Source organism: Macrobrachium rosenbergii, chromosome 15 (assembly GCF_040412425.1).
Source record: "Macrobrachium rosenbergii isolate ZJJX-2024 chromosome 15, ASM4041242v1, whole genome shotgun sequence".
Lineage (NCBI taxonomy): Eukaryota > Metazoa > Arthropoda > Malacostraca > Decapoda > Palaemonidae > Macrobrachium > Macrobrachium rosenbergii.
In genome coordinates, this window is record NC_089755.1 from 54,403,235 (window position 1) to 54,425,800 (window position 22,566).

The 22,566-nt window shown below is 38.5% G+C and overlaps 1 protein-coding gene across 6 annotated transcripts in view; it reads right to left on the reverse strand.

Moving 5' to 3' along the window:
* LOC136846756 (paired box protein Pax-5-like) overlaps positions 1 to 22,566 on the reverse strand; it is a 249,488-nt gene that overhangs the window by 213,749 nt on the left and 13,173 nt on the right. For 5 of the 6 annotated variants that reach the window (XM_067117960.1, XM_067117962.1, XM_067117956.1 and 2 more), the window contains exon 2: positions 3,120 to 3,878. In XM_067117960.1, coding sequence (XP_066974061.1) covers positions 3,120 to 3,222 — 103 coding nt within the window. In that variant the 5' untranslated portion in view covers positions 3,223 to 3,878. Of the gene's footprint in view, positions 1 to 3,119; positions 3,879 to 22,566 lie in introns of those variants that run through there. The other variant, XM_067117959.1, reaches the window with a different exon arrangement.

Genomic DNA, 22,566 nt, shown 5'->3' on the forward strand with positions numbered 1-22,566 from the left:
ATATATTCTTTTTAAGTCACATTGTCAGATTTTTTTTTTCTAAGATCCGTAATGTCATTCCAGGATATAAAGTTCTTGCCTGACCAGTTTAATTGCTTACAAACTTGCAAATCAGATTTCCCAATCGTGTCCGCCGCACAGATTTAATGAAACGTTAGTAGGTCCTAAGACCACATTTCCCTTAGAAAATTTTCTTATTCTTTTTAATATTTTCGTTTCGGATTTTTTTTTAAAGGCGGAAGATATATATTTTTTAATCATGTTTTCAGATTTTTTTTTCTAAGATCTATAATGTGAATCCAGGCTACATAATTTATAACTGACCGATTTACCAGCATTACTACCCTAATACAATTCTCTTTGTATTTTGATCATTCACTTACATTTTTATCTATTTACTAAATTGATTTATTTTTAAATAAGTGATCTCTTCTTTCTTTATGCATTTCACATTACCCTCTGTTGCTTCTCTCTAATGAACACCATATTCTTTTGAAGCTTGTTCCATATGAACAAGGTTCATCTACTGAATAATAATAATAATAATAATAATAATAATAATAATAATAATAATAATAATAATAATAATTACAAGCTTATAAATCAGATTTCCCAATCATGCCCATCTAAGAGAGTTATTTCGCTAATTGTCTAATTAAAAAATATTGGTTTATAGTCCTTTTGATTTCATACTACAAACCACTGAAAAAAAAAAAAGCCATGGGACAGTGATTTTGCCATAATTTGAAAATCCTGCGGAAGGTGATTAAGACCGATTTAATTACTTGGCGGGTGAAGATTCGCCGCTAATTGCCGGCTCATTAAAAACAGTTCCCCTCCTTCTTTTCAATCCCTTCTTCACTTAAGAGACACTCTTTGCGGTTAGGACAGCGGACTGTCCATTATCGACAGAGGGATTTCCTCGTCATCGTCATCACCTTCGTCAGTCTGTACATCTTCGTCATCACCTTCGTCAGGCAGTACGTCTTCGTCATCACCTTCGTCAGTACATCTTCTCTCTTCGGTTTCTTCAGATCTTCATTTGTTGAACAGCTACAGCAACATGAACAGCAATAAAGACGGCAAATTTGATAGCAACAGCTATAACATTTAATACTTATTACTGTAATCTTCAAAATGTATTATATACAGTATAGTGATATTTTCTAATCTAGCGAGCAAGTGCCTTCAAGTTTTTTTTTGCATATTGCGACACAGGCTCTCTTAATTTCTCTTAATTACGTTTTCAATTTAAGCCAGCGCCCTATCACGTCTAAACAGGCGATTACTGAAAAGACGCTGTTCTATACAGGTAATATTGAAGCGATTTGTTTTGACGGGGAAATGTCAGTTGTACTTTTCTCACAAACTTGAATCGCAGAAATGTCACTTCTTGGGCTCCTTGAACTGTTACATGCTTTACTTCTGTAACGCCAGTTATTGAATGAATCAATCAATTGCTTGATTTGTACGAAATCGGGAAGATACAAGTACACAGTACAGGCTTAAACGGGCAAAAAAAAAAAAAGAAAAAAAGTGTGGAATACATTATCGCAACGCTGCGGTGAAGCAACTTCTCTCGAAGGGATTACACAACGCCTCAGGGTCTCGACAAATGAATGAAAATCTTGCAAACAGTTTTGGCAAAGACCGAAGCCAATATTGAACCGTCAATTTTCGCACCACTTTAGAGACTTGGCCAAACAATAGCTCCAAGAACCATGAACCATGTGAATAAACCTTTCAGCTCCTCGCTAACCATACATATAGTTACTGTGCAGACAGAACGAGGTAGCCTACCTATACTACGGGAGCGTAGCCTGCCAATACTACGGGAGCGTAGCCTACCTATACTACGGGAGCGTGGCCTACCTATACTACGGGAGCGAAAAAAGGCAGGTCGACGGACCCACCTTCAGTATAAGAAAAACTATCTAAATGAAAAGATTGTGCAACTTTTGTTCGTAATATATAATACAGCCAACCTCCCCACATCTGTGACCCAACAGTCGACTAACTCCAAGGTACCAAGTCATTATTGATGTTAACGGAAGAACAAGTGGATTTTAACAGAATGTGTGCCTAGTTCCCACTCTTAGTTCCCACTCACCCAGGATTCGAATCGCACCTCTCTCGCTTGCGAGTCGAATGATGTCAATGTATGATCATATATATATATATATATATATATATATATATATATATATATATATATATATATATATATATATATATATATATATACAAATATATATATGCAGTATATATATATATATATATATATATATATATATATATATATATATATATATATATATATAATATAACGTAGTATCTTCCTACTGACAATGATACTTTCCATTGCAAAGGGAAAGATCGAGCAAATATAAAGGCGGTCTCATTATATCGTTCTGACATGAAAAAAAAAAATAGATTTACGAATATTATAAAACAGCTGAGTAACATAATATAATATTTATAGTTCGTCTCATCTTACACGAAGGACTTTTTGACTAAATTACATTCCATAATCTATTGTTATTTTTTTGTTATTTTGCGTTATTTAGAAAAATGTAAATAACACTCGAAATGATTACAATAATAAAAATATATAACTTCATGGAAACTGGATTAATTTCGAGATAGAAAAAAAAAGTCCACAAATCTGAACAGCAAAAGATATTTAGTTTAGAATTGTTTAAAATGAATCGAAAACTTTTCTGATGCTCACGACGCACAAACATAAATTCAGTGGAGTTGAATAAATGAAATCATCTAAAAAAACAGGATATCTATAATATGTATGTATGTATATATCTGTATTATATATATAATTATATATATATATACATATATATACATATAATTATTTTAAAAGATAAAACACATTACAATATTTGAACAACTGCAAGAGGGCACACTATAAAATATCTGAACAACTGCAAGAGGGCTCCAAAATTTAAAGATTTAAAACCGTGGCTGCCCAAAATGACTGCAAACAGATAACGTCTAATTACAGATAAAGAAAGGGCCCATCAATGAGGGGAAAATAATTGAATATGGGATTAAAACCCCCCCAAAAAAAATTAAAGGAGACTCAAGAGAATTCCGATACTCACGTTTTTTCTTGGACTCCTCTGGACTCGGCTGTTGTTGCATGATTGTCTGCGCATGGACCACTTGGTGGGGGGCGGGGGTCGGCGGTATGTCCATGGTAATCATGAATAGGGATTCTTCTTCGGCCACGGTTACGAGAAAGAGGACGAATTGCTAAAGACACCGGCCGCGTTCCAAAAGGCGGGTTGGGAGCTGAGGGGGGCGGAGAGACCCTCGACAGCTCTTTCCTCCTTTTGGATAGGCGAGAGCACACAGGCAGCGAGATGGCGAAGTCGAGGGTTTTGAGTTATTCCCTGCTACTCGACCTCGTCGATGCTCTCCACAAGTCGAAGGAGGGTTCTCGCTCGATCTCGACAGTCCCCTGAGAAGTCGAAGGTTCTCGCTCGATCTCGACACTCCCGTGAGAAGTCGCAGATTCTCGCTCGATCTCGACACTCCCCTGAGAAGTCGAAGTTTCTCACTCGATCTCGACACTCCCGAGAAGCCGAAGGTTCAGGTGACACACGAGGGGGGGTCACCCAATGCAGGTACACACAAACAAACACACACACACACACGAGAGCGCCCCAACACGCTGACGGGGGCAAGGTGACGGAGGTGGTTTTCCTGAGGGGGCAGTGTCGACGGGAGGTGAATGACCCCAGCTACGACGACGAGAGAGTCCCTGGCAGGGTAAAACGGGTCCTGAATAGCAGCGGCGGCGGCGGCGGCGGCAGTACAACAGGATTCCTGTCAGATCTTCTCATCTGCACCTTCAGCGCCTGCAGGAAAATGACACATAAACATTAATTACACGGAAGAGCGCGAAGGACTGCGTTGCTCAGAGGCCGCGTTCCCTTTCCTAAGCCTGAGAGAGCTCCACGGAGGGCCGTTCAACTTAACATGTCTTTGATTAGGGCTATAGGTCTAGTGGGTGTTTGTCCAAAATGGTACAGATAGTTGAATATTATGAGCTTTGGTTAGACTTAATAATAATAATAATAATAATAATAATAATAATAATAATAATAATAATAATAATAATATAATAATAATAATAATAATAATAATAATAATAATAATTCTATAGGTCTAGTGGATGTTTGTGCAAAACAGTGCAATAATAATAATAATAATAATAATAATAATAATAATAATAATAATAATAATAATAATAATAATAATAATTCTATAGGTCTAGTGGATGTTTGTGCAAAACAGTGCAGACAGTTGAATATTATGAGCTTCGGTTAATAATAATAATAATAATAATAATAATAATAATAATAATAATAATAATAATAATAATAATAATAATAATTAATTCCTTAGGTCTACCGGATGTTTGTCCAAAATGGTACAAATAGCTGAATATTATGAGCTTTGGTTAGCCTTAATATAATAATAATAATAATAATAATTATTAATTCCATAAGTGCAGTGGATGTTTGCCCAAAATGGTAGAGATAGTTGAATATTAAGAGCTTTGGTTAGCCTTAAAGATAATAATAATAATAATAATAATAATAATAATAATAATAATAATAATAATAATAATAAAGAATTCCATAGGTCTAGTGGATAGTTGAATATATGAGCTGTGATTAACCTTAGCAATAATAATTAATTCCACGTTAATAAAGACGAAACAATTTAAAAAAAAACGAAAATAAACATTCAAAACGCAACTCCCATCCTTGAATACCGTGAAGGGCTTTCTACCTCGGCGGGTTTTTGTTAAAAGTCAAATTGGTGGACCTAGCTTCTACTGCTACAACAGCCACCTCAAGGCAGGACAAGTAACGGTCGGTCGCGAGTGTAAATCACTCGTCCCGCGGCGTCTTTTTTAGAAGAACAAACAGATATTCAATCTCGGAATCGTCAGGCAGCAGGAGCAGAGGTAGCAGGAGCAGGAGGAACAGCAGGAGCAGGAGGAACAGCAGGAGCAGCGGCGCGCTGCTGAAAATGCCTGGCCCTCTCGAAATGAACGAGTGAGTTTTTCGCTTCACGATTTTCTTCTTTATTTTTTTTGATTATCTGGGAAGACGTCAGGTTTTGGGGTTAGGAAAAGGGGGAGGAATTAAGGCAAAAGGTACGTGAAGGTAAACGAAAAGGAAAAGAGAAAGGAACCTATGGATTGGATGGCGTCCCAAAGGACTAATACCTCACACAAAACTTGTAAAAAATGCGCTGAAGTTTCTTCGGCACAATCGAATTTTCTGTACAGCGTATGATCAACGCCACCGAAAATACATCTATTTTTCGGTGGTCTGGGTATAATGCTGTATGAACCGCGGCCTATGAAACTTTAACCACGGGTCTGTGGTGGCCTATCCCATATCGTTGCCCGATGCACGATTATAAAGAGGAACCGGAAGGAGTCGAATAATTAGAATAAAAAAAGGTGTCGATATTCAGCAACAACAGTAAAATGGCCAAATAAAAATTTAACAGATTGATATAAAAAGTTAACTGATTAATGTAATACAGTTAATTGAGTAATACAGAAAGTTAACTGATTAATATGAAAGTCAACTAATACAAAACAGTTAACTGATTAATATGTAAAAGTTAACTGATTAATATAAAAGTTAACTGACTCATATAAAAAGTTAATCGATTAATACAAAAAGTCAAATAACTAATATAAAAAGCTAACGGATTAATATACAAAAGTTAACTGATTAATATAAAAAGTCAAATAACTAATATGAAAATTTAACTGATTAACATAAAAAGTCAACTGATTAATATAAAAAGTCAAATAATTATTATAAAAAGTTAACAGACTAACATAAAAATTCAACTGATTAATATGAAAACTAATATAAAAAGTCAACTGATTCATATGAAAAAGTTAACTGATTAATACAAAAAAGTTGATTAATCAAATTATGCAGATAAAGACGAAAAGACGACCTAACAAACACGATTTCCCCAGAACGGAACAGCACCAAGGATTGTCCTCAGAACTTTGTCCGTTTTCCCCTCCGGCTCAGAACGAGGAAGGGCTCGCCCTTAATGGCTAAATCAAGTCTCCAAGTAAGTGCTAAAGCGCGCGTGTGATACACGAGGTTGCTTTGCCTCGTGGCTCACCTGGTTCATCTGGCTCATGAGTACGAAACCTCTAGAAAACCTCTCGTGAGGTTAGCAGCGAGGCTCGAGTACGAAACCTCTCGTGAGGTTAGGTTAGCGGCGATGAATCGAGTGATTGCGATCAATTCATTGTCCTATTTTCTTCGAAGGGTCTACTGTAGTTTCCTCTTCTTATGGAGAGAGAGAGAGAGAGAGAGAGAGAGAGAGAGAGAGAGAGAGAGAGAGAGAGAGAGTACGTCTGTTATGTTATATTCATTTATCAACTTTCAAGCACTCGTGTTGAAATCTCATTCCTTCAAAGGGCGATGCTTGATTTTCGGAGAGAGAGAGAGAGAGAGAGAGAGAGAGAGAGAGAGAGAGAGAGAGAGAGAGAGAGAGAGAGAGAGAGAGAGAGTCTGCCATGTTATAGATTCAACTGTCATCACGTCCTTTGTTAAGAATGTTTAAGGATCTATTGTAGTTTAGTTTCCTCTTCTTGAGAGAGAGAGAGAGAGAGAGAGAGAGAGAGAGAGAGAGAGAGAGAGAGAGAGAGAGAAATACTCTCTCTCTCTCTCTCTCTCTCTCTCTCTCTCTCTCTCTCCCTCTCGTGAAATAAATAAACGATCCGCTGCATCCATCGCTTACAGAGGCAATTAAACGATTTTTTTTTTTCCAGTTGGTCGAGGAACTGGCGTAGCTTGAGTTAGCTACCTAAGACCTCTGGCGACACGTTGCCTGCAGCGGGGCAGGTATGGACGGAGTTCACAGATCTCCACGCCCCCGCACGCTTATACTTTACACCTTCGGTTGAAGCGAGGGAGGTGATTTCGGTATTCCGAGAATGGACGAGTACCAAGAGATTAAAAATGGGGTGTTTTAGCTTTCTTTTTGTCCTGTGAATTTAACACTGTTAAATAATCTACTCTTTCCTTTTAAAACCTAACTCATTTTAATCTCTTTTAACTTTAAAGGTTTCGGTGTTCCAAGAACCATTTTCGTCCTCTGAATTTAACTCTGTTCAATAACCCACTTTTCCCCTGTAAAACCTAACTCATTTTGATCGCTTTTAACTTTAAAGGTTTCGGTATTCCAAGAACCATTTTCGTCCCCTGAATTTAACTGTTAAATAATCCACTTTTTCCTCTTAAAACCTAACTCGTTCCGATCGCTTGAAGATTTCGGTATTCCAAGAACCAAAAGATTAAAAGGGATTTATCTTTAGTTTTCCTTCGGCCTCTGAATAAATCTGCAAAATAACCCACTTTCCTTTTAGACCGTAACTTATTTTAACTCTTTTTAGCTCCTTTTTTTTTTTCCTTCTCGCCACGCCTAGGACTAGAAAATCACGATGCCGTTACTACGGGGACTGTGGCTCTGAGAGAGAGAGAGAGAGAGAGAGAGAGAGAGAGAGAGAGAGAGAGAGAGAGAGAGAGAGAGAGAGAGAGATCGTTAACAGTTAGTCTTAGCACGCTTTCTCCTCTCCTGAGAGAGATATGTAAGATTATGCTCATCTATGCCTTGTTTATGCGACACGAGATTAAGTCCAACACGAGATAGATGATCGTTCGAACTGGTGCAGCAGTGATATTATGCTACCAGAGAGAGAGAGAGAGAGAGAGAGAGAGAGAGAGAGAGAGAGAGAGAGAGAGAGATGGACGGTATTTAAGCATTTACTTAAACTTTTACCTAACTGGATAAATATCATCAATACTATTAGATGAAAGAGAGAGAGAGAGAGAGAGAGAGAGAGAGAGAGAGAGAGAGATGGACGGTATTTAAGCATTTCCTTAAATTGTTACCTAACTGGATGAATATTATCAGTACTATTAAAAGAAGAGAGAGAGAGAGAGAGAGAGAGAGAGAGAGAGAGAGAGAGAGAGAGAGAGAGAGACTGTGTGGCCTTGCTCAATTTTTAGTTTTTAGCTTTCTGTAAAAGAAACCTATTGTGCCGGCTTTGTCTGTCCGTCCGCGCATTTTTCTGTCCGCACTTTTTCCTGTCCACACTTCTTCTCTCCACACTACTTCTGTCCGGCCTCAGATCTCAAAAACTACCGAGGCTGGAGGGCTGCAAATTGTTATATTGATTATCCACCCTCCAACCAACAAACCTACCAAATTGCAGCCCTCTAGCCTTAGTAGTTTTTATTTTATTTAAGGTTAAATTTAGCCATGATCGTGCGTCTGGCAACTATATACGACAAGCCACCACCGGACCGTGACTGAAAGCTTCATGGGCCGCGGCTCATACAGCATTATACCGAAACCACCGAAAGCTAGATCTATTTTCGGTGGCCTTGATTATACGCTGTAGCGGCTGTACTGAAAACTCGAGTGCGTCGGAGAAACTTCGACGGATTTTGTACTTGTTTTAGTTTTTTATATCACAAATGAATATATTTGTTGGCTGCTGATCATGGATTTTACTTCGTGAGATGACGCTGATTTTCTTTCGTTTAATGACTCTTTGTGAAGTTGATATAAAGAAAGATGTATTTGGCTTAGTGTCAGAGATTTCACTAAGTCAGTCTTTTGAGGTTTATCGAAGGAATGCCCGTAATGTATTTAAAAGACCCCATGACCCACAGATCAGTTTTTGCTTGTTAATAAAGGGGAAATAATTTGAACTGAAAGAATACCTAGTTTCCGCTAAATATTACTCAATGATAGTAATCTTCACAAAATCTAACTCAAAAACATAATTTTCACTGAATATAACTAAAAATTACATAATTTTCACTGAATAAAACTAAAAATTACCTAATTTCCACTAGGTAAAACTAAAAAATACCTATTTTTCACGAAATAAAACTGAAAAGTACCTAATTTTCACAAATATAACTTAAAATTACCTGATACATCACTGAATAATAACTCAAAATTACCTAATTTTCACTTAATGTAATTCAGAAATACTTAATTTCACTAAATATAACTAAAAAATACCTATTTTTCACAAAATAAAACTGGAAAATTCATCTCATTTTCACTAAATATAACTCAAAAATACCTAACTTTCACTGAATATATAACGTAAAAGAAACTGACTCCTCGTGATAGTGTACTGAACAGGATTCTGCAACTGATGACATTGATATAACCTAAGTAGGTCATTGCAAGAACTGACATAACCTAAGTAGGTCATTGCAAGAACTGACATAACCTAAGTAGGTCATTGCAAGAACTGATATAACCTAAGTAGGTCATTGCACAAATTCATATAACCTAAGTAGGTCACTGCAAGAACTGACATAACCTAAACAGGTCACAGCAAGAATTGATATGACCTAAGTAGGTCATTGCAAGAATGAACATAATCTAAGTAGGTCATCACAAGAATTGATATAACCTAAGTAGGTCATTGCAAGAATTAATATAATCTAAGTAGGTCATTGCAAGAACTGATATAACAAAAGTAAGTCATTGCAAGAATAAGTATTTGTTTAGTACAGTTACTTGAGTAAATATTCCAGTTTTCCGTTTCAGAGTTTGGTGGTTTAGGAAATTCATCATCAGGCCTCATGATGAGTGGCTTTGACAAATGCCTCGTAAATCTCTGATATCCCCGTGTAATGTGTCATAAGTATCGTACTGCAACCACGATGATTGGCTACACATGCGCACGCCCGAGCGCATACCACATTATATATATATATATATATATATATATATATATATATATATATATATATATATATATATATATATAAATATATATATATATATATATATATATATATATATATATATATATATATATATATATATATATATATATATATGACTGAAATATTTTCTGTTAAAATAGAATTCCTCAAATATAAGAGAGCCCATAGAAACGCTAAAATGTGGAAAATAAAGGCTATATTTCAGAGACCAAACTGTCTCTCTCCTCACTATTTGGCTGAGGAGAGAGACAGTTTGGTCTCCGAAATATAGCCTTTATTTTCCACATTTTGGCGTTTCTACGGGCTCTCTTACATTTGATATATACTGTATATATGTATATAATATACATATATGTTTGTGTATGTGTATGTACAAATCTGCATAAACAGAAACATACACACATACTCATATTTAGAGAACCACTGCACGGAACATCTTTGATCAGCAATCATGATACTTTCTGACAAGGGCTGCACAACATGCAAAAAGATTTATGCAAACTGACTCACAGCAGTCTTTCATAATGTCAAATTATGTCTTGACAAACAAGGAACAAACCGAGCATTATCTAAGGTCCGTTCAGATATAGCGAACTAAATAAACACCGTATTCTTCGGAAGCTTGAATTTCAAGTCGATGGCCCCTGTGAACCTCTTCCATATGAGTAGGGTACATCTTCTGAATAATAAGAATAATAATAATGATTATGATAAGTGGTTCATCTCCGAAAAACACTGACTTCACGGCACGGCACCACCGCTACTTTCGAAGGCAAAATCCTAATCACGGATGCAGATACGCCTTCTGGAAGAAGAAGAAGAAGATTGCAGCCCTGACCTCTGATATTCACAGGCAGCGCAAGCTCCCCTCCCCACCACAGAGCCTTACCCACCCCCGCCCCCTTTCCTTCCACTGTACTCTATGATATACGACGAGACTCGAAGGGACGATGTATGGTATAGTGTAGAGCATAGGAGGGCATTCGTTCGCGCTCTTCATATATAATCTTCGACGAATCTCGCACTTTATCTTCGCCTCTCGATGGCGATGAAGACCTTTGAATCTCGCCCCTCCAGTCGGTTCCTTCATAAGGCTATCATCGCCTGCCCTTCTTATTTAAGCCGCATCTAGAGGGACTTTCTCTTAGGATGTGAAGAAGGGACGGTGCTTGATCTTTGGAGAGAGAGAGAGAGAGAGAGAGAGAGAGAGAGAGAGAGAGAGAGAGAGAGAGAGAGAGAGAGAGAGAGAGAGAGGGTGTACGTCTGTTATGTCATAGGTTCATCTGTCACTCACTCCCTTATCAAGACCTTTTAGGCATTCATGTTTAAATCTTTCTGTAAGGGACGATGATTGATTCTTGAGAGAGAGAGAGAGAGAGAGAGAGAGAGAGAGAGAGAGAGAGAGAGAGAGAGAATGTTTGTCATGTCACAGATTCATCTATTATCCACTCCCTTGTCAAGGACTTTTAGGCCCTCAGGTTTAAATCTTTCTGTCAAAGGACGATGCTTGATTTTCGGGTCCAGAGAGAGAGAGAGAGAGAGAGAGAGAGAGAGAGAGAGAGAGAGAGAGAGAGAGAGACTATGTTATGTCACAGATTCATCTATAGTACAGTCCTTTGCTAAGCATTCATGTTATATTTCATCCTGTCAAAACTGTCCGCGTATGTAGGTTTGTTGGTACTGCAGACTCCAGCTAGTGCACGTATGGCTTAAGAAAGCAATAGCAGTTTTCATACAGAATACATACATCAAATATACACATTATGGAACATGAGCAACCGTAAAACCGCACCGAGGTATGCGGGAGTCGAAACATAAAGGAGCATTATGGACGGCTGGAGAAATGAAAGAAACAAAACACACACATTGTGAGCGAGGAAAAAAAAGGGGGAATGACGTCGATAACCATCGAGGAGATGAACAAGAGAACTTTTGAGAAATAATAATAGGCACGGAGGAGCGTCGGGCCAAGAGAAATGGGGTATAGGGAAGGGAGTTCACTACGCGGGGTCAATCGGGAAGGTCACGATATACGGAGTCCCTCTCTCGGAACATCTTGATCGGCTGAGCCTGCGCCTGTGCCGCCGCCTTTGTGATGACGGGAGGAACTCCCGGGCGGGGGCGGGTAGCAGAAAGATACAAAAGATCATCGACAAAGATCGGAAACCAAAGGGCTTAGTACCTCGGAACATAAGCCCACGTCGGGATCTTGTAAACGCTTCCTTTCGAACGAGTCTATTCGGAAATCGCCTACGACGCTGAATGCGTCTGCACGGACGGGAGAGGAGGCGGAGGTTCCTGAGGTCTTAAAGGACCTCGCTTCAAAGAACATCCCCCTGAATACGTCCGTACGAACGGGACACAAGGATCCGGAGGTTTTGAAGGACCTCGCATCAAAGAACATCCCCCTGAATATGTCCGTACGAACGGGACAGAAGGATCCGGAGGTTTTACAGGACCTCGCTTCAAAGAATATCCTTCTGAATATGTCCGTACGAACGGGACAGAAGGATCCGGAGGTTCTGAAGGACCTCGCTTCAAAGAACATCCCCCTGAATACGCCCGTACGAACGGGACACAAGGATCCGGAGCTTTTAAAGGACCTCGCTTCAAAGAACATCCCCCTGAATACGTCCGTGCGAGCGGGACAGAAGGCTCCGGAGGTTCTGAAAGAGCTTCTCCCGAAGGACGCGGGAACCCCGTCCTTAAACGTGGAGGAGTCCGAGGCAGGGGGGAGGGAGCAAGGTCTACGTACACCTTGGCGGGGGCGATCCTTCGCCACGAGATGACCCGCTCTACGGACAATTAGCGGAGAAAACCCGAGAGACGAAACTGAGCAGAGTGTACATAAATAATGGAGCGATCGAGACGTCGATACGGGACGGGAAAGGCAGCTCATCTGATCACGCCCGTGATTTACCGTTCCCTTATGGGTGTTCTGGTAATGCTCTGGGATCTCGTGGGTATACCGTTTGTTGGTTCTCTCGAGCTGAGTGAGAACTTCGAGTACGGTGCGTCAAATTTTTTTTTTTATTTTGGGGGCGGGGAGGGAGGGAGGGAGGGAGGGAGGAATTTGGGTCAGAATTTTTATTGATTGCTTTTTTTTTTACTCTCGAGCCGAGTGAGAACTTCGAGTATGGTGCGTCAAAATTTTTTTTTACTTTGGGGGCGGGGAGGGAGGGAGGGAATTTGGGTCAAAATTTTATAGATTCCCTTTTTTTTTATTCTGCTTTTGTTATGATTAAGCATCCAGTATCGGGGATTGGCCATCTATCTGTATACACAACGAACGAATAAAAGTGAGGGCTTATAGAGGAAATTACGGATTTATAAAGGAAATTACGGACTTATAAAGGAAATAACGGACGTATAAAAGAAATTACGGACTTACGGAGGAAATTGCGGACTTCTAAAGGAAATCATGGGACTTTCAAAGGAAGAGTATGTAAAAAAAAAAAATCCTAAGAATAGCGCTTCCCTTGTCGTATTTTGAATTTATGAATTTCTAGTTTCTAGTTGTCTGAAGTTGCCCCGTCCTCTGAAGTTGCACCGAGAACGGCAATTAATAATAATAATAATAATAATAATAATAATAATAATAATAATAATAATAATACCAGTATAAATGCATTTACGTGTGTACAAGATATATCTTTCAAGCGCGCTACAGTTAGCAATGATATAATGTGGGAAAAAAATGAACACTCAACGTGACAACTTTACCTGGTTAAAAATTCTCTCTCTCTCTCTCTCTCTCTCTCTCTCTCTCTCTCTGGCTGTTCGTGTACGTTTAACCGACTGCGTAATTATTCTGACTGGATTCTTTGAAGGGAGTACAACGTCAAAAAAAAAAAAAATATTATAGAAATGTCCTGTGAACTATCGATCGACCGCAATAACAACACCAGCTACAACCATTCGTAATTAGACTACAACCATAACCAATTACAAACTACAACAGAATGCAATTCCGAGGTCATTGCTGGCGTGTGGGAGTCTGGGAGAGAGAGAGAGATTATTGGACACAAGGACGCGAGAATAACATAAAGTTGATCATAATTGCTCCGCCGACAGCGGCTGAGAGAGAGAGAGAGAGAGAGAGAGAGAGAGAGAGAGAGAGAGAGAGAGAGAGAGAGATTTTTTTTACATGAGCCGATGTATATATGCTCACGAATCTGTTTGATTTGGGATCGATCCGGGCGCGGGCAAGAACTGGCAGATAAGAATCTGATCATAATTGCTGCGCCGACAGCTCTGAGAGAGAGAGAGAGAGAGAGAGAGAGAGAGAGAGAGAGCCAGGATAGGATTTCTTACAATGAACCTTCATATCAATAAGCGCACGAATCTGTTTGACCGGGGATCGATCCGGGCGCGGGCGGCAATTGGCAGATCAGAATGCGACTGAGAACGGCCTCAATCTGAAACCTTGTCTCAATGACACCGAGTAATGCGTAGCGACACTTGCACACACACACACACACACACGCAGACGGCAGAAATATCACAATATGTTTGACTCATCCTTGGCTGAGCGGAGACTTTTACTACTGCGCAAGATGGAGGCACGCATCAGAATTATCATCTCGCTGAGATTTACGGTCTTGTGACTTTTTTTTTTTTTTTATTCTCTCTCTCTCTTTTTTTCTGTTCGAATGATAAAAAGAGAACGTTGACACTGGGTTCTTGCAAATACTTCGCCGTGAATGACACTGAGATTCTCAGCATCAAAGGCTGTGCTCTGTATTCGAGACATATATATATATATATATATAAATATATATATATATATATATATATATATATATATATATATATATATATATATATATATATATATATATATATATATCATATGTATATGTATATATACATATGTATATTAAATATAAGTATAAATTAAATATATATATATAATAATATATAATATATATATATATATATATATATATATATATATATATATATATATATATATATATATATATATATATATATATATATATATATATATATATATATATATATATATAATATACACACACACACAATCCAAGATACAACCTATCATAACTCGCAGAGCATTTGAACACTTAAAATAAGCTTTAGACGAGCACATGCAATTATCAACATTTTTCTATGACGGAATTCGTACTCAACCGCTATGCTACTGCAAGTACTCTATTTATTTAAGCCACTCATCTACAACAAAGGAAGGACTCGCGGATGCCAGCAGTGCTATAACAGCGAACCTAAACTTTAAACCTTCAGAGTAAAAAAAAAAAAAACGCGATGACGTCACTGCTTATTACTCGATGACGTCACTTTATTACCCGATGACGTCATCTGTTTATTACCCTCCCCGATGCAGCCGGGTGTGAAGAGATGTTTTGTTTATGCGCTGGATAGTGATTAGCGACCTCGTGCTACTTTACAGAGCCTCCACATAGCATCCACATCGCCGTCACACGTCAGACGGTCAAGTTATGTAAGGGCCGAGAAGAAGAAGAAGAAAAAAAAAACTCTTCTCATTCCATGGAAAAAAAATATTCATCATGGTCGCTCGATCCGAACCGGAGACGATCACGGGAGAACTCTTGTGAGATCGTCGATCGTCATGATCGGAGGGAACTTTTAAGACATTTCAGACGGATCTGTATTTTCCAGTCTTGGTAGAGAGGCACCTCAACCCGGGTGGCGGTTGTATCATCAAGGTCAAGCTTGTGGTTTTGACATTACATTACATTACATTACATTACATTAGCGGATACTTGGAATATCTTTCCCTTCTGGCGGTCGAATTCTTGCTACAAGACAAAAGGGATATGGTGCAGATGCGACGACGCATAACATTACAAATTCGTATAAATGATTTTTTTTTAAGTAGGTACGAAAGGAAGAGGAAAACTCTTCTGTCGGTAACATAGCATCTCCTTGAACATTTTCAAAACTGTAAGCAACATAGTGACTCCTTGAACATTTTCAAAACTGTAATCAACATAGTAACTCCTCTAACGGTTTTAAAACTGTCTGCAACACAGTAACTTCTTTAAATTTAAGAAAACTGCGAGCAACACAGTAACTTCTTTAACGGGGTTAAAAACAGTTAGCAACACAGTAACTCCTTTAACGGTTTTAAAAACAGTTAGCAACATAGTAACGCCTATAACGGTTTAAAAACTGTCAGCAACATAGTAACTCCTTTAACGGTTTTAAAACTGTCTGCAAACACGGTAACTTCTTCAACATTTTTAAAAACTATCAGGAACATAGTAATTCCATTAACGGTTTTAAAAACTATCAGCAACATTGCAAGTCCCTTAACGGTTTTAAAAACTATCAGCAACATAGTAACTCCTTTAAAGGTTTTGAAAAATATCAGCAACATAGCAACTTCTGTAATGCTGTAATATTGTGAGCAACACAGCAACTCCTTTCACGGCTTTAAAAACTGTCAGCAACACCCAGTCACTCCTTTAACGGTTTAAAAATTGCTTAAAACACAGTGACAGGTGACAGCGAGAGGAAATCTACAGTTGCCATGGGAACCTCTTTAGGAATGGAGGCAAGTGTTTTTAAATGGACGCAGAATTTCATATATATATATATATATATATATATATATATATATATATATATATATATATATATATATGTATATATATCTTTAACTCGTTAATATTATTTACTTGAACTCTGAAATAGAAAGAGAGAGAGAGAGAGAGAGAGAGAGAGAGAGAGAGAGAGAGAGAGAGAGAGAGAGAGAGCTACCAATTCCAACCTCCAGGGGCTTGGGAATTACATCGTTGAGAGAGAGAGAGAGAGAGAGAGAGAGAGAGAGAGAGAGAGAGAGAGAGAGAGAGACATCTTACAAAAAAATGTATGGAAGACAGGGTTTCCGATGAGAGGAAAGTCTTCAACACCATCACGGGAATGCCGGCTAGGGATGTAGGAGGGAGGGGGAGGGGAGATAAGATGAGAGAAAGTTTTCACTTTTGGAAATCGCCCTCATGAATTTCTCTCACAATTATTTTGCGTGATTCCCATTATGTGACGCGAAGCTGACTCATTATCTCGCAATTTGGAAAGCCCTTTCAAATTGGACCATCAATGAATGAGAATAAAGTAAATAGATAAGAGAGAGGGAGAGAGAGAGAGAGATGAGAGAGAGAGAGAGAGATTATCAATGAATGCTTTGGAAATCCTGTTCGAAGTTGGACAGGGAATGAATGAGAATAAAGTAAATAGATAACAGAGAGATTTTGAGAGAGAGAGAGAGAGAGAGAGAGAGAGAGAGAGAGAGAGATTATCAATGAATGCTTTGGAAAACCCCGTTCGAAGTTGGACACAGGGAATGAATGAGAATAAAGTAAATAGATAATAGAGAGAGAGAGAGAGAGAGAGAGAGAGAGAGAGAGAGAGAGAGAGAGAGAGAGAGAGAGAGAGAATTACTAATGAATGCTTTGGAAAGCCCCGTTCGAAGTTGGATGGATGAAGGAAATGAATGAGAATAAAGTAAATAGATAAAATAGATAATGAGAGAGAGAGAGAGAGAGAGAGAGAGAGAGAGAGAGAGAGAGAGAGAGAGAGAGAGAGAGATTATCAATGAATGCTTTGGAAAGCCACGCTCGAAGCTGGATAAAGGGAATAGACAATATAGACTGTGCGTCTATGAGAGAGAGAGAGAGAGAGAGAGAGAGAGAGAGAGAGAGAGAGAGAGAGAGAGAGAATATCAATGAATGCTTTCTCTTCAGCGGGGTTAGGATTAGCCATCCCAAATCTCATAATACTATGACGGACAACTGATTAGCTCAACAAAGGCCCAGTGCTTTAGAGCAGGCGACACCTTCCTTCCTCGCCCGGGATCAAACCATTTACTTCCAGCAAACGAGGCGAGCGATGTACCGCTTGACCTCGAGACATTCTCCCAAACGCCATGAATCATTCAGGATGAAAGACGGGGGAGGAGAGAGAAAGAGAGAGAGAAAGAAAGAGAGAGAGAGAGAAGAAAATCACACAGTGGCTTCTTTCGCAACCTTTTGTCCCGGATTTTACTTGGGAGACCAAAGGGAGACCTATAACTGGTCTTTTTTCCTTCGGTTTTCTACAACGCTAGTCTCGGCGGATTCACGGAAGACCATTAATCTGGCGGGGAAACACGCCCCCCCTCCCCCCTCCCTCTCTCCTCCCCCCCACCTCCACCCGGGGTTCGACCGATGGAAGAGAGCGGTATCTGCATGTTTCGTGTAAAGACCAACATCTATCTTCCGTAATGGCCATTGTGGTCTTTATGGACAGATAACACAAAGGACCTCTTTTGTCCATCTTGCTATACCATCCCCCCCCCCCTTCTCAATTCCGGGACCACCCGACTCCCGCCCACCCAGTGAAAAAAAATATGTCTCGTATCACAATTTCAACTACGGGTAATTGAAGATTGACTCTCTCTCTCTGTGTCTCTCTCTCTGTCTGTCTCTCTCTCTCTCTCTCTCTCTCTCTCTCTCTCTGTGGAAATTTCGTTCTTAGCCCACCCTCCGAAAGAAAGTCTCCTATCACTATTTCAACTACGGATAAGTGAAGATTGACTCTCTCTCTCTCTCTCTCTCTCTGTGGAAATTTCGTTCTTAGCCCACCCAGCGAAAAAAAAAATGTCTCGTATCACTATTTCAACTACAGATAAGTGAAGATTGACTTTCTCTCTCTCTCTCTCTCTCTCTCTCTCTCTCTCTCTCTGAAAATTGCGTTCTTGGCCCACCCTCCGAAAGAAAGTCTCCTATCACTATTTCAACTACGGATAAGTGAAGATTGACTCTCTCTCTCTCTGAAAATTCGTCCTCGGCTCCGAGGTAAACGGCCGACGCCTTCCTCGAGGATTCATCACCGAGACGTCGAGAGGATTCGCAACCGCGTCTCCCGAGAGACGACCGTGATCGTAAAGCATTCTCCCGTCTGAGGAACCTCTCACGCATTCTGTATAAACGTCGCTTCAAGTACCTCGTTCCCGTCGGCGTAAATCATCGGTATTGGAGGCAACATAGCTCTTGGGAGAGCGATGAACACGGGAGGGCGGTGGGGCCACCGTCGACCTTTTAGCTAGTTACAAAAAAATATATAAATAAAAAGATAATAAAAACGAGTAGGAGGAGGTAGCCATCGCAGGGTAATTGGGTTACCCTCCAACGTTACCTTCGAGTAACAAAGCTTAATATATTCCCTGAAAAGAGTGTATAATAATGTACATTTACTTTCGAGTAACCGAGCTTAAAATATTCCACGAAAGGAATATATGATAATGTAGATATACTTTCGGGTAACCGAGCTTAATATATTCCACGAAAGGAATATATGATAATTTAGATTTACTTTCGAGTAACCTAGCTTCACATATTCCCTGAAAAGAATTATATGATAATGTAGATTACTTTCGAGTAACCTAGCTTAATACTGTATATTCCACGAAAGGAATATATGATAATGTAGACGTACTTTTGAGTAACCGAGCTTCCTATATTCTCTCAAAAGAATATATGATAATGTTGGGAGGTAACCTTGGCTCACTGAGTAATTTCTCGTAGTTACAGTTTACTTTTCTTGACGTGACAACGAATAAATCAACAGGAAGATATAAGATAAAGGTCACTCAGTATTGACGTTCCTAAATTACAAGAATAACACTTCTGTTTATGTTGAACAGCATTCAAAATCTAGTGTTGCATATATACATGAGACTAATAGAAATCTATATTTTACGATATTCTTCTATTTGCATCTTGAATGAGCGAACAGAACAGAGTGAAATAGCCCCTTCTGTTACTGTTTCGCCACGAATGTGAATTGCTTTCGTTTAGAAAGAAAAATAATATTACCACAAACAAAAGGAAACGAGAACGTTCTCCGTCTAAAGGAATTCAAGGCCACAGTCTTAAGTAATTTCATGGCATACGACATCGACTGTTTTTGTTCCTGTAACTCCAACGTCAGGCTCCCCTCCCTTTCTTACGGAGCTTTCTGAATCACCGCTTGGATTGCGAGGAAACTCAAACTGCGAGCAATTTGACAATGAAACCATTGCATAACTTGGGAATCACTTGATTCGCAACTTCGTTCAGTGTAAAAAAAACAATAATGACGTAAGGATCACCGGAGGTTTCGATATGGCATAACAAATATATGATACCTTTAGATGCGTAAGTTTTAATAAGTACCTAATGCAGGGTACTCTGCTACAATGTGTTATGAATTATAGTATGATTCGATACATACTGAGAGACGTGGAAAAATACGCACAACGGTCCACTATTTAAAAATTATGATGAGAACTCTCTCTCTCTCTCTCTCTCTCTCTATATATATATATATATATATATATATATATATATATATATATATATATATATATATATATATATATATATATATATATATATATATATATGAAATCACTTACAAATGGAGTAACTGAGCTAAGTATATAAAAAGTAAATTTCTAAGTTGAATAATTTTTGGAGTTACTTTTCGTAGGTGTATTTTCTAAACAATGACTTTCAAAACGCACGTTTTCCAGACCGTGTTTCAGGCGTAGTGTCAGAATGAGCTTAATTTTTCTTAAATTCGAAATTTAGTTTTCTGTTTAAGCGGATACTGTACTGATATATGGGGAGGTGATGGCTGGTTTAAATTAAAAACCAACCTCATACCTGCATGGGTCAAGTTATCGTAAGAGTATTGAAGAGTTAATGGGAATAAAGGGTTGGCGTGTACCCCTGGACTCAGGCTAAACCAACTGAGACGATCTGTGTCCTATAGTATTTACAAGAATGTAGGGAAGGCTTAACCCGTTTTCTTTTGTAGTGTCCGTTTTCTTTAACACCGACGTTCCGTTTTCTTTGCAGCCAATAACCCGTTTTCTTTTATGGGAAACTGCTGTTTTCCTTGTTAACATTTGAATTTTATGTAACGAGATAGCCCATCGTAAGCATTCATCAAGGACGATGTGGGCATCCAAGATCTATGCGACAATACAACACATCGCTGTATTCACCAAGGTTTAATTATCTAAAGCTCGTTTTTGCTCTGGAAATCGACTTAATTCCTCTCCTGGGGCACAGCTGATTTCTTTTGGATGTGGCTATGAAAAAGGAAATAGAAAAATGCTGTCACTTGGTCGTGATTCACTGTGGTTTTCATCGTGCTTACGATGTTGACGTAATTGATAATTAAAAATATTTAAGAGAAAATTCTTATACCGATGGTGAGGAGATCGTATTATTCGGGCAATAAGGATGGAGAATTAGGAGCGACAGTTTTAAAATCCTGCGTCAGTTTTTTTTTCAGTTTTTTTCAGTGAGTTTTTTTTTCTTAAGGTTCTATCCAGCGTTCTGGAGCATGTAAGACGTCACTTGCCTTGAATTTTACAGGTACAGGACTTAACATATTTACAGAAACCTTCCGCAAAGTAACTCTCGTTACACTCAGCGCGGTCAACTGCGCTCTGCGCTCGCATCCAACTGTCAGGGACCAAGACTCTTTTAAAGTCCTTCCTAATTAAGAGTAATGGCGAACAGCGCTCCGATAAAAGTCGTGTACCATTGTACTGTCCTCACGCAAGTCAAGACTTTTCGAGAGCCGATCGGGGAACGCAGAAGGGAAGGTTAAACGATACGGCGCTTTGTTTTGAAATTGTTTTAAATTGAGATTTTCGGGGAGAGCCCACAAAGACCTTTAATTAAAAGGTATTTTGGTTTGGTTACTGATAAACCCCTACTTATTTTGCTTCCTCTCAAACTAATTTTATTTGCAAATCAATAAGCGGATTTTATTATTAGGTTCTTCGATCGCTGGCATTTCGGCGAGAGCCCACAAGACCTTTAATTAAAAGGCAGTTTGGTTTGGTTGCTGATAAATCCCTATTTATTTTGCTTTTTCTCAAACTAATTTTATTTACAAATAAATAAGCGAATTTTACTATTGGGTCCTTTAGTCGCTGACCACTAAAAATTTTCAAAAGCAAATATTACCAAGCAATACGTTTAAGTTTTATTCACAGAAAAATGATAATTAAGCCGTCATGAAATGCAGTACAGTCAAATAAGGGCCTAACCTTTCCTATGGCTTTTTCGTGGAGAGAAAATGTAAATTTTTAATAAAAGTCGAAGCCTGTGAAGGACCACAAATATTCAGTAATACGCAAGTCACGTGATCAACTTTTTCACGCTAACATGAGTTTTATACAGATTTTGAAAAATATTTTGTCGCTCCAACGTCCATTATCATTATAATTATTATCATCTTATATTTTTGCTCATGTCTGGCCGAATTATGAATATGATAGACTGGAAACATATATATATATATATATATATATATATATATATATATATATATATATATATATATATATATATATATATATATATATATATATATATATATATATATAGAGAGAGAGAGAGAGAGATAGAGAGAGAGAGAGAGAGAGAGAGATATATATATATAGATAGATATACACACAGTCACCCTGGACTTACGAGGAATATATACTGAGAGAGAGAGAGAGAGAGAGAGAGAGAGAGAGAGAGAGAGAGAGAGAGAGAGAGAGAGAGAATTTCTATCAGTTACTGATAAACTATAGCGCTCAATTATGGAAAAATCACTTCCTTTCAATCTCAAAATTTAAAAAAAAAAAGGGCTAACGCATTTTCCTTTTCACACCGCCAATATACACGTGTTCAAG